Source organism: Eucalyptus grandis, chromosome 1 (genome assembly GCF_016545825.1).
Source record: "Eucalyptus grandis isolate ANBG69807.140 chromosome 1, ASM1654582v1, whole genome shotgun sequence".
Taxonomy (NCBI): Eukaryota; Viridiplantae; Streptophyta; class Magnoliopsida; order Myrtales; family Myrtaceae; genus Eucalyptus; species Eucalyptus grandis.
Window position 1 is genome coordinate 27,434,164 of NC_052612.1, and position 19,409 is coordinate 27,453,572.

Consider the following 19,409-nt stretch of genomic DNA (forward strand, 5'->3'; position numbering starts at 1 on the left):
TACCAAAAGAGCTTGGGTTTATTCAAAATGGGAATAAAGCGAACAAAATGCATTCATTGCATCCATGTAAATAGCACCTTGAACTCGACGACCGCATGCCAAAAGGGCCGACAAAGTACCAGAGAAACAGCTAACATGGCAAAAGCAGATAGAAAGCCAACTCTAGGGGCACTGCCAAAAAAATACAAGTGCCCAACACAGAACAACAACGCTAACTTCCACAGCTTCAGTTTCCATCCTCAAGTCCCTGAGATTCTTCTGGGGATTTACACGACAGATGAGCTCCTGAAGGAACCGAGCGCCTTAGCAGCTCCAGCTCTCAGGATGTATTGATGATAGAAAGCAGCGATCGCCGCGCCGATGAATGGTCCGACCCAGAAGATCCACTGAACGAAACATAAAAACCACGAAATGAGAATTGTCGCATGTTAGTACCAGCATTCTCGATTTACAAGGAAGAGAAAGAGATTTAAGGGCATGTGTGAGTGGCGCATACTTGTTCATCCCATGCCTTTTGCTTGCCATACATCACCGCGGCTCCAAAGCTACGAGCTGGGTTGATGCCGGTTCCGGTGATAGGAATGGTGGCGAGGTGAACCATGAACACGGCGAATCCTATGGGCAGTGGAGCCAACACCTATTTCATTCATCGAAAACAAGATAAGGTCAAACTTGAAAGGCAAAATCATTTAGACAAGTTCCTCAATAAATGTTCATTTTCAGGGACCTACATAAGACTAGGTCCCGATAGTTTGTATCACTACAGAGGTTACGATATTGGGACTCACCGGAACGTGGGAGTCTCTGGCGTTTCTCTTGGGGTCTGTGGCCGAGAAGACGGTGTAGACAAGGACGAAGGTTCCAATGATCTCCGCGGCCAAACCGGTGCCCGTGCTGTAACCCTCGCTCAGCCCATTGGCGCCGCCCCCCTGTTCGATGTAGTATGCCTTCTGGAACTGCTTCACCAGACCGCACCCGCATACGGCGCCCAAGCACTGAGCCACCATGTAGAGCACAGCTCGTACCAACGACACCTTCCTCGCCAAGAACAGCCCGAAGGTGACCGCCGGGTTTATGTGACCTCCTGTGAAAGACAACACAACAATACCCAAGGATGTATTAGCGTTTACTCCCAATTTAGCTGTAAGCAAAGATATGGGGAAAATTGTCAAAAAGTCTATTACACTTCTACTGATTTGGCTACAATTTCCCGCTAATATTATCTAAATAAACTCAATTAGTAAAGTATAAAAAAGATTTATGACCAAATTGAAAATTTTAAAATTAAATTGATAAATTTACGATAAATTGAGAACTTTTAAGACTGCAGCGTTATTTGTGTGCCACTACATCAACATGGATCCACTTTCCTCACAAGGAGAACGTGGGTTGTGGTGCTTCATCGATCGACTAATGTAATTTGAGGTAGAGTTTCCATTATGAGGTTAATAAGCATGCGATCATCGGGATGAATTTTGCTTTTTAGGTCTATGTTCTGGCTCTTTTTCAAGTAGAATTCGATTTATCTATTTTCTTCACTTGGATTAGAAAAATAGTCTTAGCTTAAGAGGGTATCTCAAAATCGGATGTGTCTAGCGTGAAATGAAATTCTAACATCATATTTCTAGAAAAGTTTAAAAAATAAAAATCACTCGAAGCAGTCCCTTAATTTTCTTACTTTTTTTTCTAATGTCTTTTTCAAGTAAAATTTCAATTCGATTCAATATTGAAAATATCAAGAATGAAAAATCATGGACAGATTAATTATCATATGAAAGCATATGGAAATGTGGGTGTGATTGTATCCGTCAAAATTTAAAATATTATCTAAAAAAATTATGAGATAATATAACATATCAAGGGAAAATAATTTATGTTCGCTTTATATAATTTAGGTCAAATCATTAGAAAAATTTTTGAAAAAAATGTTGAAATGACCCAACATTTTCTAATGAAACCAGAAAACAGAGACGGAGAAGAGAAAGCCACCAGAAATGCCGGCAGTGCAGTAAACGAGGACGAAGATCATGCCGCCGAAGGCCCAGGCGATGCCGAGGATGCCGACGCCGCCGCACTGGTCGCCGGAGGTCTCGACCTGGCTCTTGTAGCCGATCACGGTGAGGACGGTAATGTAGAGGAACAGGAGCGTGGCGATGAACTCCGCGATGATGGCCCTGTAGAAGGACCACTGCCCCAGCTCCTCCGCGTCCACCAGCGGCGCCGGCGGCGGGTCCTGGTAATCCTTCGACTGGAACGAGCCGTGCCCGCCTCCCACCTCCATGTCCTTGGCCATTCCCGCTTCTTGCTTCCGAGAGATCGAGAGAGAGAGAGAGAGGGCTCGCTCGCTTTGCTCGCTCTTTGGAGATTGGCGTGTGATGGAAGGGATGTGACGGGGATTGGGTCGTATTTATTGGCGGCCTGATGTACTCGGGAGTGACCAAGGAGCAAGGAGTGGGGCTCGAATGGCTCGACCCTGCCGACCATCCACCCTGCTTTTGACACCTGTCTTCTTTCGGTCCCCACCCCACCTCCCCTCGAGATTTTCCAACGGCTCTCTCGTGCCGACTTTCGTTTTTTCACTAACGTTAGGCGGCCTGCCGCGGTCCCAAGTTAAAAAATCTCAAATTCTCGTGGAACGTAACCTCACGAAATGTAATGCATAGGGCCGGGTGCTACACTACGAAACCGGCTCCCGCATCGGTTCTATCAGCCTACGAGTCATGCATGCATCGGGTTCTGCTGCGGTTCGAACGGCGTGTGTATCGAATTAAGCTACAGTGAAAAACCAAAGGGTTTAGGGCACGGTCGAGCCCCGTGGTCCCCGACGGATACGTGCAGAAAGCTAGGAGCAGGTGGAGGATTAGGGGACGGGCCGACGGCACCTCTGGAAGGGCTATGGCACACCATCTTTGACTTCTCGAGATCGTGAACAATTCCCAGCCCAATCTCTAGTGCGGTAGAATGCACGGTGGATTTGGTGGAATCTGACAGATTTTCAATGGGGTTCTAGATCTGGCAACGTATTCTTTCTTGTGGAATAATTCGTCCTACCAGTGCAAGAATTATGTGAACTATAAGAAGTCCCCATCTCTTAGGACTTCGTCGATTTTCAGGTGACCTCATGCAATGTACTTTAAGATCATCAAAGTCGTGGAGCTCTAGGGAGAAATTATTTTCTAATTTTTTTTTTCCTGCATGAACTCTTATTTTGACTCTTGGGTTTAATCTGCCTCACATTAAAGCAAGCATAATAATAACTGAGCACACACTATAAAATATAGTATGTATTACTTGAAAGTAAAAAGGCAGCAATCAAATTTAGCTAAAGAACAATTTATGTTGTTATGTCGAGTCTTAACTTGTATTTGACAAGCTGAATTATTTTATACATATATAGTAAAACAAAAAATCATATGTGAATTGAATAGATTCAAAACTAATTTAGACTCAATTCATCTCTATAACTTTATATTTCCTCTCTCTCGTCCCTTGTCTTACTTTAAGTTTTCATCTCAATTTGGATATAAGTTAAATAGATTGGATTGAGTATAAATTATTATGTCAAAATAGATTAAATATGTTGATTTGGATGATCCTATTTTTGATCCGATCCCAATACGATTCGGATCATCGATTTGACGTGTCTTTTGTCATGGACCTAAAATGTTGGAAATGGAAGCAATATCAATGAAACAGCGATTGCGTTTGAAGTCCTTCTTTATTAATTAGCACGTGAAAGGAAAAACACATTTCACAGGCAATCCGAACTCTCCAACCTCTTCTTTCGATTAGATGGAGCGTCTTGTCCGATCTCTCTTAATTATGTCCATCATGCAGAACGGCAGAAGCGGAGCGGCTCGTATTCGGACACGTCACCTCCTATGCCGTGGCTGGGGCCCACCGATGACGGTTCTGGCGAAGTGCAATGGTGCACGAAAGGTCAAATCCACCAGAGGCTGAGTTGTCCGAGGCATGATTCGTGTTCCACCGTCCCAGTCCGCACATGCACTTCGCCACCACCGTCCCACCTCACTCGTTTTCCAAGTTTCGGCCCGCCCATCCACTCAGGTAGTTACACGTGGCAAGCAGCGGGCCCCGCTTTCCGACCATCATATTCCAAGAGAATATCACCTAATTGATTTCGTCTTCTGGGACAGTAATTAAAGTCCACTCAAGACTAAATGATCGTTAGGTTTGTCCCATTCATTTGAGAAAAGTCTTTGACGAGGGAATTTTCCGGGAGATGGAGTGACAGAAGTTTTGAGAATTCTTGAGGAAGTTACAGTGAAACAATTTGTTTATCATTACAATAGGTATCAAGTGAAAGTGCAGTCGCCAAATAATGAGCTAAGAAAATTTCACAATTTTTAGTGTACCAACTAAATAACTACTCTTCTCGTGTTCACATCAAACATATTCTTCTAATATGATAATTGATAAGATTGATCATATAATTTAGCTTTTTTATCATTTCGTAAACAATTGCTATTGTCAAAAAGGATAAGAAGTTTCCTACACGGCGACATCACATTTCTTGTTTCATCATTTTTTTGGACTCTTTTTTCTTCGTGCATATTATGATCCACCAATCGACAATCTAATAAGTGCGGCTCAAATGATTCCATCTTGAGTATAGCTTGGAAAGTTTGCGTCATTTAAGTGTGGAGTCACACCACCAAGGATCCACAACACACGCTCAATATTAAGGTTAAGGTTTTTTCTACATGATGATATCACATTTTCTTGTTCATCATTTTTTAAAATTCTTCTTTCTTCTTGCATATTTTGATCCACCAACCGACATCTCAATAAGTGGGGCTAAAGTGATTCTGTCTTCAGTACATATCGGAAAGTTCGTCTCAATTAGAGTGGGGGACTCCACGGGGGGAATTTTGCAAGCAGGAAGTAATGGAAATATAAAAAGAGGGAAAGAAGTGGAGATTGTGGCTGGTGGCTTGCCGCTTGGAAGTTGCGAGTGATATCACGAAAGGTCGGTTGTCGTCTTATGGCAATGAGGTGCTCTTTCCTGGCACGCCTGTGCTGTGAATGATTAGGCACAAGGAATCTTATGGCTAAGCTCGGGACCAGTAGGAAAATTCCCTTGTGGGCCATCGATCATTATTGCTTGGTGTTGGTGTTTTCCTCACGATAAACTTAAAATTCAGCCAAGACTCTTCAACAATAATTTCAACTTGCACCCGCGTCTTCTTCTGATTTTCTTACACTGCGGGAACCTAATAAAATGCATCTTATTATAATGAGTTTAGTTATTATATATTAGTGGATTCTCAATCATTCTACTTTAAGAGAGGAGTCAAGAGCAAATGCATACATGGTGTGGAACAGTGAATCCTCGAACTGTAGTTTGCCTTCATCAAAGGATCAAACCATGAAGTTGGGAGAGGTACATTGAAGTATCCACTTGAGGATATAATATGCAAAAAAAATTTCTTTTTTCTTCTTAGCCAGAAAAATATGTAACTTTAATTAGTAGATATTATATACCATCACATAAGGGGATAACTTTTAGGATTGGTGCCCATCTGAACATTATATAAATATCCCTATCAAGTACCAACATGATCTAATCTAAACCTCAATAAAGCCTTGAAGGGTAGTCTCCCCTTTCACTATGCTTTATAATTACTGAGGCATACATTGTGAGCGTGGGTAATCATGGTTGGTTTACATATGGAGAGAATTGAATAATATTTTTAAGTAGTTAAGTAATTATTTAATTGAATGAATATTCATGGATAGTTATTAAACATGTCTGAATTTGATGATTGCTTAATGAAGAGCGAGTAGTGTGCAATAACTTTTAATGCACGTGGAAAACAAAATGAGAGGTAAATGGAAGTTATTAGGATTTTTATTTATATTTTTCATATTTTTATTAGTTAATATAGGGAAATTTAGGAAAGCTACTAACAGTGAAGCAAACCGACTTTTATCTCAAATAAATCGGTAGATAAATACTAAAAACTTTGAGTACAAATAAGTATAAACATTTTAAACACACGGTGGTTTTTTTGGGTAATGTAACTTTACGAAATATGGTATTTTTTGTTTTGGTGAGGATGATATAACTTAGTGGATGCTTAAAGCCACCCAAAATCCCATCCAAGTGCTCCATTTAAATGTCTTTAGACAACTATTGTGAATTGAGTACCAACCCCAATTTACTTTATTTAGATGTTGAGGAATCCCATGACACTTTCAATCATAACAAAAAATGTGTTGTCTTTAAACAATTTTTAGGTATTGAAATTTATAGACAAATTTTTTTCTCTGTCCATCATTGTCTAATCAATATTTTGAATGATGAGTTTTAGGTATGGATATCGCCTATATTTAAATTAGTTATGTTTAGGCATGGGTTATTTAAAGGATATTCCCTGATCAGCAACAAACGAAAATATTATTCTTTGAGGCCCAACAAACAAACCTTTAAAATACAAAATTGAATGTTTAAACGGTCTTGAGATTTGTAGAAGATCGAGATCGATTTAGCAAAGGAAAAGAAAACACTTTCTAACATGACTCATGACGAGAAACTTAATCCTCGATGTACGACAAAAGATTTCTATGTCCATGATACACGGGCTGACACCTGTTTCCTGGCCTTGAGAGTAGTGAACGGTGCAAAGGGTGCCGGTCTTGCACGGCGCAGCTCGCTGCAGTGCCACACGTGGTACCGTTGCAAGCCGTACCAACCACGACTTGCCACAGTAATGCAGAGAAAGGTCTAGAATGGTAGAAAGAGGAAACATATAGAATAGCAACGAAGGCAAGGGAATCGAACAAAAGACATCGGAATGGGGGATGAAACGCCAAAGCTCGGCAATAATTGCACGCGTCAAAAATTAATTATATTCAATAAACAAATGATAGATAAATTTAGATCCAACTATATGAATTCACAACTTACTTAAATTCAATAAATTTTTATAACTCCCTCTTCACTCACTCTCATTCTTATTGGATTTTACATCTGCTTAGTCCGCATTCTCATCTCAATTTATGTGAGTATTTAAGCAATATATGTGTCATTAGCTTAATATTATGTGGAGATTGGTCAATTTAAATTGGATCATCTTTAATTAGATTCACCTAGGATCTAGAAATAATTTAAGAATCTTATTATCAGTTCATGATCAATAGCTAAAGACTAGAAGTATTAGCTTCTTATTTGTGAGATACTAAAGCAAGAGTCCTCGTCATATGAGGTAAACTAAATATTCTAATTCGGTACTATTGACTATGACACCATATCCTAAATTTAAAAGTTAATGGGACAACCTAGCCGGATTTCCATCCTCCATGGTCTCCTCCACCGAGAAGAACTCAGCTCCGACCAGTTTTCCTACTCATTTTTATGGATGATTTTTCCGATCCTTCCATAGCTTCAGGACGACCTTAGTAGATTCGACGGAACGATAGCACCATGGTTGCAGGAAGAATTTTTTACGCTAACAAGCTGCTAGCTTAATATATGAACGGCGTGATATGTGTTCTTGATTGTAAGGTACCGTTAGTAAAGGGAGGTCAAGAATTTGATCGTCGATCTTCGAATCGTCAACCCTTGCAAAACTTTAGTAGGGTTAGCTAAAGCTTTGATTTGTTTTTTCAGCGTGCAGCTCGATTTTAGCTGCGATAGCAGACTGATACTGTAATAAATAGCCCAACAACACATAGCCCATTAGAAAGCCCAAGCGCCAATTCTATCTATTTCCCCTTCAACAAAAAAGGCAAGTGGACGTAAAAGGAAAAAGGAAGAAGACCAGCAGCTACAAAAACAAGGAAAAGAAAAACAAGAGAGAGAAATTTCCGGGCGTACGCATTCCAGACGTCCTGACAAGATGAATCATCTGCGAATTGTAGTCGTTTAATGAGGGTAATTTGTAAAGTTAGGTCATAAATCCAAAGTTATGTGAATTTTGAACTTTGAGGTTGGATTGAGAAGTTGTCAAGCCATGGATTTATATGGAAAATATAGTTTAGGGTATTATGGATATGTAGGGTTTGATGAAAATCAATTGAAAGTACAGTATGTTTGCAATGAATATCTAAAGTTTCACATATGAATTACGTTTAACGGATAATACACGTCACAGACAAAGATGAATGTTCACTAGAAATGAGTTTCTTTGTTTCTACATAGAAGTCATTTTATCGACAAGTGTGGTGTAGTTTAATCAAGTTGTTTGTTAGAGTAATGTATTACTCTAATTTTGAAATTATTTTTCGATTAATTGATAGGAATACCTTCGTAGGTTGGTTTTCAATTTTCTCAAGTAAGTAATACTATCTATTCTTTAAGTTTGTAAACTCATATTTTGAAAGCGAAATGGATTGGATATATTATGAGTTATGAAATGGCAATTTTATTACATAAAATCTGGATCGAGCAATGGAAAAGAATATGTTGATTGTAGTTTAAATTGATTACCTCTGAATGGTTTACGAAACCTTGTTTTGAAAAAAAAAATACAAAAAGTTTTTGACTTTGAATAGAAATATGTTTGGTGAATTGAATTATGAAAAATAATATGATTTGGATGGTGAAGCTGAATTGTTTTGAAATGGGTTTTGAATTTCCTTGTGGGGTATTGAAGAATGTTGTCAGTCGATTATGCTCAAGGCGCCATGATTATAACCCATTGAGGGGTAAGTATACATACTCATTATCAGACATTCTTGTGAGCCAAATCCTATGGTAATATAGGTAGAGACCTAATCAAGAGGGAAACTTGGTCGACTTTGTCACGAGCATTAAGTGTGATCATAATTAGATACTGAGCATTAAATTACTCAATGAAATGGACCATTGAGATATGATATGATTGAAATTGATCAATGGAATATATCATTAATGGTTGATTTTTAATTACTGAGTCGATATTGTTGATTGATCTTATACATAAATAATTTTATTGGAAAAATATTGTCCACTTTTGATGTTTATGTATATCATTTACCGGATTTTGAATTGATGAGTTATGATATTGGTTTATAAAGATGTGTAGTAAATTTTCGATCTACTTAAAAGAAATTTAACTCTCACTTGGCTGTGGTTGCTCATTCCATTCATCTTACTTGTTTTTTAGGTTTTTCAACTAGCTGCAAGTAAGATGAAAGCATTTACGTTATCAAAAGGGCATTTTGACAGTGAGATTTTTCAGTATGAATTGCTTATATCTAGGATGAATTTTTGAGTTTAGTTGTTAAAGGGAGATGTACATATTCTTTTGATGGACTATATCCCGTGTCCTATTGGTAGAAGGATGGTCATGTTATTGCCATGTACTTGTAGAGTTGGATGTGTGACAGATATAGGACAAAGGTGATATAGAGGAAGTTATATTGTGAGAGATTTTCACAGAAAGAAGAGAAATAAGATAAGAATTCGAAGGAAATTGGATTAAGGATAGAGGTATGGGGATGAAATGCCAAACCTTGGCAAGTGTAAAAATAGACTCCAAGTTTGATGATGAATTTCGCTTATCCTTCAACTCTAAGATAGTGTTTGTATTTATAGAATTTATCTACTAGTCGTTACAGTAATTACATAGACTAATTCAAAATATTTTGAATTTTGAATTAGTCAATTGCAGTAATAACTAAATGAGAAAAGCATTAACTAATTCAAACTATTTTAAATTTAAACAAGTCATGCGTTGTTATCCTTAACAGCCCCTACAAGTTGAAGTTGGTCTGGATGATCTTCAACTTGGATTTCAGTATACCATGGCAACAGTGTGTAAGAGGCTTGGTGGAAATGTCTGCTATTTGGTCATGTGTGGATATGAAGTGAACCTCGAGTTTGCATAGTGACACTGAATGGCAGACAAAGTGAAAGTCTACCTCAATATGCTTTGTTCTAGCATGAAAAAGTTGATTCATCATAAGATGTGTTGCCCCAAGGTTGTTGTATGTAAGGATAGAGGGTTCTCATTGAAAGATGCCGAATTCTTGTAATAGTGAGTGTGGCCATACCACTTTTGCCATGGTGGTTGCCAATACTCGATACTTAGATTTGGTTGAGGAACCTACAATGGTATGGTGCTTTTTGGCTGACTAAGAAATTAGATTTTGACCCATATAAATTGCATAATCTCTTGTCGAGCATTTATCAATGGGGCAACTGGCCCAGTCTGCATCACTGTATGCAAGGAGTTCAATGGGGGATTGAGAATTGATGAGTAATCCATGCGAAACTATTTCCTTTAAGTGGTGTAGAGTCTATTTCACTGCATTTCAGTGGTCTTCTGTGGATTCTTTCAAGAACCGGTAGACTTTGTTTATCGCATAAGAGATATCTGGTCGAGTTAGGGTGACATATTAAAGAGCTCTTATGGTGCTCCTATACAAACTGACATCTTCAAGTGGCTTATCCCGATTGATTAAACTAATATTTGTAGCCATGGGCACGTGAACCGATTTAACAGCCTCCATTCTAGTTCGGTGAAGGAGATCTGTAACCTACTTTTATTGTGATAGAAGGAGCCCGATAGATGTTTAAGCACCTCGATTCCTAGGAATTAATTAAATTCACCCAAGCCTCATATGGAGAACTCCTTTATTTAACTTGTTGATGGTGTCTTGAATAATTGCTCAATTGGACTTGGTAATAATAATGTTGTTAACATAGATGAGCATGTAAATGGAGAAATTTAGCTAATGTAGTACAAAGAGGGATGTACCAGTTTTTTATTCGATAAATTTCAATGATTCTAAAAAGATGCTCAACTGGTAGAACCAAGCCTGCGGTGCTTGTTTCAATCCATTTAAGGATTTTTGTAACTTGTATATATGGTTTGGCTTTTCTTATCAATGAAGCCTTAAGGTTGGACCATGTAGACTTTTCAGTCTAATAACCATTTAAAAATGCGTTGGTAACATCTAATTGTCGGAGTTTTCAGTTCTTTGTCATAATCAATGAAATAACTATACGAATGATTGTTACTTTAACAACGGGATTAAACGTTTTCGTATAGTTGATACCCTCTTGCTGATTGTAGCCCTTGGCTACTAGGTGGGCTTTGTACTGGTTTATTGGACCATCCGGATGTGTCTTGACTCGATAAACCCATTTGGAGCTCACAACATTTACTTTAGGATTTGATGGGACCAAAACCCATGTTCCATTATGTCACGCCCCAAATCTCGAGCACACACACATTTCTCGGCGGTCGACTAAATTGCAACATTCCTAGGAGGTGTCGCCAACTCAAATGATTTATGCACATGCGGAAGCAAACTAATAAACTCTAGACATAATCAAACATGATATAGAAAAGCAGGACAACCAATTAACACAAAATATATTTTATAAACAGCCCAGGTTTATATACAGTCAAACCAAACCTAATGTTTATGTACAAGAGTCTAGATCAAAAAGAGCTACTATGGGTTCTCAAGCCATGGGTTCCAAGTCCTCCACGACACCATCAAGAGTGTCGATATCCATAGGATGCCTTATTTCCCACTCCTCGGTCCCAGTGGGAGACCCATCAAAACCCTGTATGGGACCCTCCCGAGCCCCGTTAGGATAGTTAATGAACAACGCTTTGAAGTAATGAGGTACCAAGTGAGATAGACCCTCCTCGACGGACTCAACTAGCTCACGGGTTAGGTTGGTTTTAGGAATAGGGAAATAGGAGTGCTGAAAGTCCATCTGCTGCGGGACCCCATACTGCATGTGACGTACCTCCATCTAAGGACCTGAAAATTTTAAATTACGACGGGGTGAGACAAAGTCTTGGCAATTCTACACCCTAAACCTCGATTAAGAGGAAAATTCACCTAAAGGCAGTCTAAGCATACACCATATAAGACTTACCTCGCCTCAGCACCTCCCTACATATTAGTACAACTAATATAAAATATGCATACAGTAAATGCATTGAATAATTGGAATACTTCACTTTCATATATCAATCAATCATAGGAGTCCCAATTATAAGGTCAAATCGTTATGACACATTCCATTATGTGCCATACAATTTTTTCCTATAATCAGGCGCAGTTATCTCACTCATTTAAGCGTTCTAATTAATTACGACCTAACGGCCACGGCTAACTCAATAGTCGGCGGTCATCCGGCATAACCGAGCGTCATTCCATATCGTTGGGCACGACAACGTCTACATCTAAATGGCATTTTCGAAGGAACATCGGCCCAACCTCCACTGCGACCGGCATCCGTTGATATGGGGCATTCCCGAAGGAGTATCGTTCGGCGTAAAAGCATCGTGACGGTTTCCAATAGTGATCACACGCACATCTAATCTCGGCCAAGGACATCGTGCTTTGCACTCAAATGCCTCAATTTCAAATAATATACTTGGCCTATTTTCTTCTTATTAAAGACACCCGGTAAAATAATTGTGCGTGGACACACAGTCAAATCGATCCACAAAGCACGATACTCTCTCATTTAAAAATTCCATGGTTTGATATAGTAATTAAAATATTTTTGGTGTCAAAACCCGACACCTAGTATTTTTCTAATTAAATACCACAATTTATTTTTGAAATAATAATTCAAGATTCATCAACAAGCACTCAAGTTCACAAACCAACACTACCACGATGATCAGCACGAAATTCTGATAATCGGCTATCTCGGTATAATTTTTGCTAATTAATAATTAATTAAATAAATTGCGTTTAATTAAATAAATTATAAATCATTTAAATTAAAACACTTAATTAAATTAACCTAAGCTAACCGGGCTAATCTAATTGAACTAACTAATTAACCTAACTAAGCTAACTAATTTAATCTAATAGACTAACTAAATACCCTAACTAATCCACCTAACTAACTAATTAAACCTAACCAATCTAGTTACATAAACTAAATCTACTAATCCTAATTAGCCTAACTAATCCCATACTAAGTGTAATTAACCCCTAGTTAGAGCTTAGGAGGTTAACTAACCGGTTTAGCGTGAAAACGGGTTCACAACGATGGTAGCGCGACAACGATGAATCCCCGTGCCTACGGTGGCTCCCAAGGAGGTTGGGAAAGGGTTGAAAAAGCCGAACAAGCTCATTGTTGGAGCTGAAGGCTCAGTTTTGGATGGGGCTGAATCGAGGGACCGTAGGTGGTCGCACAGGTTGGCTGGAGTAGTGGACGCGAAGCGGTGGCAGTGCTGGTGTCCAAGCGAGGATTGGCAGCTGAAGGCGGGTGCAGGTGGACGATGAAGGAGCTGGTTGAGCTCGGGAACGACAAGAGGTGGATGCGGTTGGAGTCGGGGCTAGCGCTGGGCTCAACTGGTGGATGTGCGGGCTAGGGACACGGATAGGGGCAAGTGGGCGGTGATGAAGGAAGCAAGTCACTCGGTTGCAGCAAACAGAAGGGAAAATGGAGGATGCAGAGGTTGAGATGAAGAAGAAGCTGAAGAAGAAGAAGAAGCTGAAGTGGTTTTGTCAAACGAAAGGGGGCTGTCGCATAATAGGGGGAAGAGATGAGGGAGAGAGAGGGAACAATAAGCCTTCAAAGTCAAGCCTAAATATCTAAACACTCAAGTGCAAGCCCCACAAGTCTTCAGCCTTATCCAGCAGCCAATTTTCCCTCCCAAACTTCTCAAACAAGCCAAATTGAAAGCCAAAATTCAGCAGCTCTTTAGCCCTATGAATTTGCCTTGGTCTTCATTCAATTCCTCACCAATTCAAGCCAATTTGGTGACTAAGAAATCCCCTTGAAGCTGCCAAACGAATTTCCACCATTTTATCCACAAAACAAAACCAATCGGAGGCCAAAAATTCACTCAAAGGTGCCAATCCGAATTTCTTGATTTAATTTTGCCAAATTTGATTTTTTGCCAAAAATTCCGGACTCGCCGAAAATTCTTCAAAGGATGAGTTGACGTCCTAAAAATAAATCGTGACACGCTCGAACTTTTGATTCTCGAAACCGAGTTCAATTTCATGATTAATTTCGACCGGACGTGATTTTAGCGTGATCTAACCTACTGGATAGCTTTTAGGGATCTTATCGCATTTGATCCATGGTCGATAATTTTCAAACCACGTTTGTGCATCTCTGACTCATCGGCAACTCTCGGTTGTTGTAAAAATCTCAATGTTTGAATTACAGGCACCCGGTACAAAATTGACAGAAAAATCGGTTTAATGCCATTCGATACGAATTTTGAAATAAGGTGGAATCGCCCATAATTTAATTACATGCTTCTATCGAATCAACCTATCTCCGACCTTTAATCGATTATAACGGTGCTGTATTAACCCTTGCCGATTAGCACGGTCGAACAATCGATTTCTGATCGAATTCTCAAGTCTGTCACGTTTATATCCCTTAACGACAGTTTCACCTGATATATTAGTTATTTCGTGAGTGATCAACTCAGAGAAAAATGGCTATAAATGCGTCGATGCAAAGCTCATTTCATAAAGTTGGGACATGGTCGAAATTCAGAATGTCACACATTACATAACAAAGCATTAAATTCTTCAAACATCCCATCCCTCCATTTTTCATATTTATTAGCTTTGGTGAAGTATCGTGACTTTTCTATAGAACTTATTTCATCAAGTTCACATTTGGCAATGGATATTTAGGATATTTAGTGTTGGGCTTTAGGTTTTGATGCAGCTATATTGAATGGCTTCTTGGTTTTTGATAAACCGGTTGTGGAGCTATTACAATAGCCTGTTGTGGGGAAGTGTCTAAAAGAGCCTCATTAGAACCCATACCAACATTAGATGTATTGGAAACCAACGTGTTAGATGTCGAAGCAGTATTAGTATTTGATAACGTCGATGATGGTTTTTCAAAGGTGGCTAGTGAGGTGTTACAGGGCAGGGCAGAAGACAAGATATTACCATTAACACCATGATTCATATGGAAGGACACACTAGCCGTGGAAATCATCAACCAAGAATGTGATGGTGAGGGTATTTTCGAAGAATGTGAACCAAGTGTAGCGAATATAAACATTTTTTTCAATAAAATGAGCATGTCTTGCAATATGCACACGCCCAGTTTTGTAATTTAAACAACGGTAACCAACATGCAATGGCCTATATCTTAAGAACATACATTGAATAGAACAAAGTGAAAACTTATGCGAATTGTATAACCTTTATACAGGGAAAATAGCACAACCAAACATTTTTAAAAACTTGTAATCCGATTGTTAATAGAAAAGTGTTTGAAAATGTGAGATATTATTTAAAAGTGGCGTGGGTAATCTGTTAATAAGATAAATTGTGATTTCAAAAGTATAAGGCCAATACTTAAAGGGAATAAATAAATGGGCCAATAACATAAGGTTTATATGAACAATATGGCGAATTTTTTGCTCAGTTGTTCCGTTCTACTCATGAGTGTGTGTGGACATACAACTCAATGCAGAATTTCATCTTTTGAAAAAATTGTATTTAGGGCTCTATATTTCCCACTCTAATTAAACTGTACGGCTTTGATGGATTTTTCAAATCATTTCTCAGCCATGGTCTTCAATTTTTTTAGAAAATGGAAGAACCATAGACCGATTTTGAATAGGATAATACCAAGTATATTTGGAAAAAATCATCAGCAAATATAACAAAATACTTATAACTTGAAATAGAATCGATTAGAGCAGGTCTTCATACATATGTAAAGATTAAATTGAGAGGTGCTTTAATAATGCTATAAGTGGGGGTAAGGGTTAATTTATGAGATTTGCCTAACAAACTAGAAGCACATTTATTAAAATTAAATGTAGAACATGGCAAATTGTTTGAATGAATCAAAGAGTGAACTTTGCTTTGTCGGAAAGGGCAACTGCGCCAACCATTGGTGAGCCTTGCCAGTGGTTGGGCATGGCTTGTCGCAATGGCTATGCTTGTCGATTTTCGGTGCTCAAATAGTAAGAAAATCATCAAGCTCGATGGTCTCAAGCATGAAACAAAAACCCTAGAATTTGCTTAGTTCTGACTCTATTTGAGCATTGAACTTTGTCAAAATCATTCTTTCATCTACAGCATTTGACAGCGAGGCCAATCTCGCCTAGCAACGAGTGTCACCCAACCATAGCAATGTTGAGCCTCTTGCAGCCACTAGCAAGGCTTGACTTCGCTAGCCCAGTGATAACGAATGTCGCTAGCGAGAACGAGGTCAAGCTTGGCCAAGGGCAGGCATGGCTTGCCCTTGCCAGTGAGCGGCAAGCTTGACCTTGTTGGCCCTTGCCTTTGTCTAGTTGCCAAGGTTTGGCGAGCGGCTAGAGGAAAAATGGAAGAAAAGGAAAGAAAAGAAAAGAATCAAAAATCAAAATATTGTTAATATATATTTGAAAAATGTCAGCGTTAGCACCAACTGTGTTACATAGGATGACTAGTGTCCATTTTAGTAATTTCCGATCAAAATTGATCGGGTAAATTGAATCAACATAAATGAAAAATGCTTATAACTCAATCAACAAAAAATAAGACTTATGATTAAATTGGTACAAATATAATATGTGTAGAATTTTTTTGATAATTTTTCCATCACTTCCGTGACCCAGTCAAATTTGGAACTCTTTCTAGCGTCCGGATTTTATTTGGTCGCTAATCTTTTGGTCTATAAGGGTCAACTTTCGTATAGTGTTCAAACTTGTCTAAATTCCATCAAAGCCGATAATTCTTATAATACTATCTTTATAAACAGAGACAAAATTGTAATTATGAAGTAGACAAGATGGCAGACCCAAAAAAAAAAAAAAAAAAAAAGTAGACAAGATGGCCGAAATCTAATTTCCTTGAATTTTTAAAACTTTCCACATTCGAAATTCTATTTTCTTTATTTCTCTTACCCTATGTTCACTTGGATTTCCAAAATAGGCTAAAATCCTTCAACAGTTTTGGGCTGCTTCTTGCAAAGCGGGTCGGAAATCCAATATCGATCTTGTGCCCGCTTCAAGAGCAGACAAGATTCGTGAATATCTTCCTGCTCGTTTCGATGGGAGGAGGATGATGATGAAGTTAACGATGTCACCATGTAGCCAAAACCAAAGAAAGTACAACGAGGAAACCAAAGGGAAAAACCTAATAGAAAAGATAAAAAGACTTCAATCACTCACTCCTTCCCCATGTTACATCCTTGCATGATCAAATTCAAATTCAAAGTTACAACTTCCCCCCCAAAAAAAGGAGAGAAGAAATCAGAGGACGTAGATTTGTCCGAGTACTACTATCACTGCCACATTCGCGGCCGTCAACACCATCGACAAGTGCCTGCAGATCTTCTCCGAGACCCGCATCGTCTCCCTGTAGACCAACAAGACGGAAGCGACTGCACTAATCATGATCATTACGATGAAGTTGATCGCCCAGTTCAGCGTGTGAACGAATTTGGCAATGTCGCAGGCTTCGGGGAAAGGACGTCGGCCGTGGAGGCCGGGACAACTCCCTTCCTACTCTTGAGACCGGCCATCCGACTGCCACGAGTGAAAACTATTACCGCGCTTGATAATTTTTCACTCTCAGAAACAAAGCTGTCTATCTTCTAAACCAACTTTGCTCTATGTAATTCAATTTATATGGAAAAAGATGCCGCTTCTTCTTGTTCTTCTTCTTTGTTTTCCTAGTTGGACTCGGATTCCCTGAATAGATCACCGCTTTGAAGCGATCGCATAGATCACATGCCTACCCGCATTACTTATCAATATCCAATCAACCATTGCTTGTTTTCGAAATTCATACTCAAATCCTGCGTCCTTATCTCTCGGTTTCTTGAAATATAGACTTTATTTCCATACCGATTATGGATATTCGAACTTCTAATTTTAACCCGTATTGTTATAAATAGCAAATATCAACGATTTTCGTAATATAAAGGATAATATAACTAAAGTGACCAGACATGAGTCAACATGCTTTTTTCAACTTGACCATTCCTTTCCGGGGATAAATTTTGAGATCAAATGATATGTTGAGCTTGCTAATTTGATAGATTTTGTAGAATCATAATTACTTTGTTCATGATATGACTCGACTTTGTGACCACATGAAAGACAATGCGACTCTCTAGTACTTAATTTGATAGATCTAAGACAAATTGATAATCTAAATTCCTAAATAGTACCTTTTTTTTTTCACTCTCATTAACATTCACATGTACAAAATTAACCATTGGATTGAATAATTAGAAATTTGTAATACGAAGTCATACTATTGTTAGGACTTATTAGCTTACATATAATCCTAATGACACATTAGGCTAGGGGTGAGCATTAGCCCAGGGTCAACCTTGGACTGACCCTGGATTGGCCCAACCTTGTCGGTCTTGGTCTAATTCCCAAGGAAACTGGGTCGGTCTTTGGTCCTAGAATTCGCACTGTGTGGGTTGGTCTTCGGTTCTAAGAATTCCGGGTCGGTCCAATCTAGACTAACCCTAAATAGATAGATATATATTAGATATATTATTTATAATTTTTTTATATAGAGAAAACCTTAAAATAAACGGCGTCAACAACATTAAATAGCTCTTTAGTAAGGAGTTCAAGTAGTTTTATATTGTTATTTAATAACTTAGATTTTTAATGTCTTTTACGGCGTCGATAGTCATAATTTACGAATGAGGAAAATGTTTTTGTGATGAGTCCTCACGGCGTCCAAAAAGGTATAAACAACTCCTTATGATATCCTCTTCTAATATTAGTTCTTTTATGTCTTATTTGTTCTCTTAGTCTTCAATTTGCCAAAATTAAAAGAAATAACTTCTCCGCTCACCACTCAATACTCACCTCGTTCGCTTTAGGTCACTCGTGCCGCTTGTCGTTCGATGCTCGCTTGGCTTGTTGCTCCCCGCTCAACGTTCAATACTCATTATAATCGACGCTCACTCCACTTGACCTTCACCGCTTGCCTTTCTTAGCTAACTTCGCTCATCATCGAACCCATTAGGCCGGTACGGTTCTCGGTTGCCTTTTCAAGGAGTACAAAAAATGAAATAAAAAATTATTAGTTAGTCCTGAGTTGACTTTGAAACCAGACCGAATCCATTGGATCAGTCCGATCCTCAATCGTTTTTTTTAAGGAGTACAGAAAATGAATTTAAAAATTATCAATTGGTCCTGGGTTGAAACTGGAACTGGACTAGACCCATTGGGTCGGTTCGGTCCTCAGTTCCAAGCTTAATAGGGTCGGTCCTCGATCCCAAAAATTGAGGGCCAACACCGTGTGGGTTGATCCTAGGGTTTAGGGAGGTGAACCGACCCAACCCGCACCATGCTCACCCCTAGAGGTGTGCAAAATATCCAAGAATCGCCCGGACCGCCCGGAACCAGACCGAAACCGCCCGCAACTGGCGGTTCTTGAGGGAACCGGTTCGATTCCCGGTTCTAATTTACAGGAACCGGTGGGTACCAGTCCGGTTCCCGGTTTCATGGGCGGATCCGCCCGTCTGCCCA

The 19,409-nt window shown here is 39.1% G+C and overlaps 1 protein-coding gene across 1 annotated transcript; it reads right to left on the minus strand.

The window, feature by feature from the left end:
• On the minus strand, positions 1-2,387 carry LOC104435641 (aquaporin PIP2-1). Its single transcript, XM_010048351.3, has 4 exons — positions 1,990-2,387; positions 789-1,084; positions 497-637; positions 1-386 (listed from the first exon to the last, which is right to left on the minus strand). Exons 1-4 carry the CDS (start codon positions 2,291-2,293, stop codon positions 267-269), a joined length of 861 nt encoding a protein of 286 aa, XP_010046653.1. The 5' UTR covers positions 2,294-2,387; the 3' UTR covers positions 1-266.
• Positions 2,388-19,409: the final 17,022 nt, after the last annotated feature.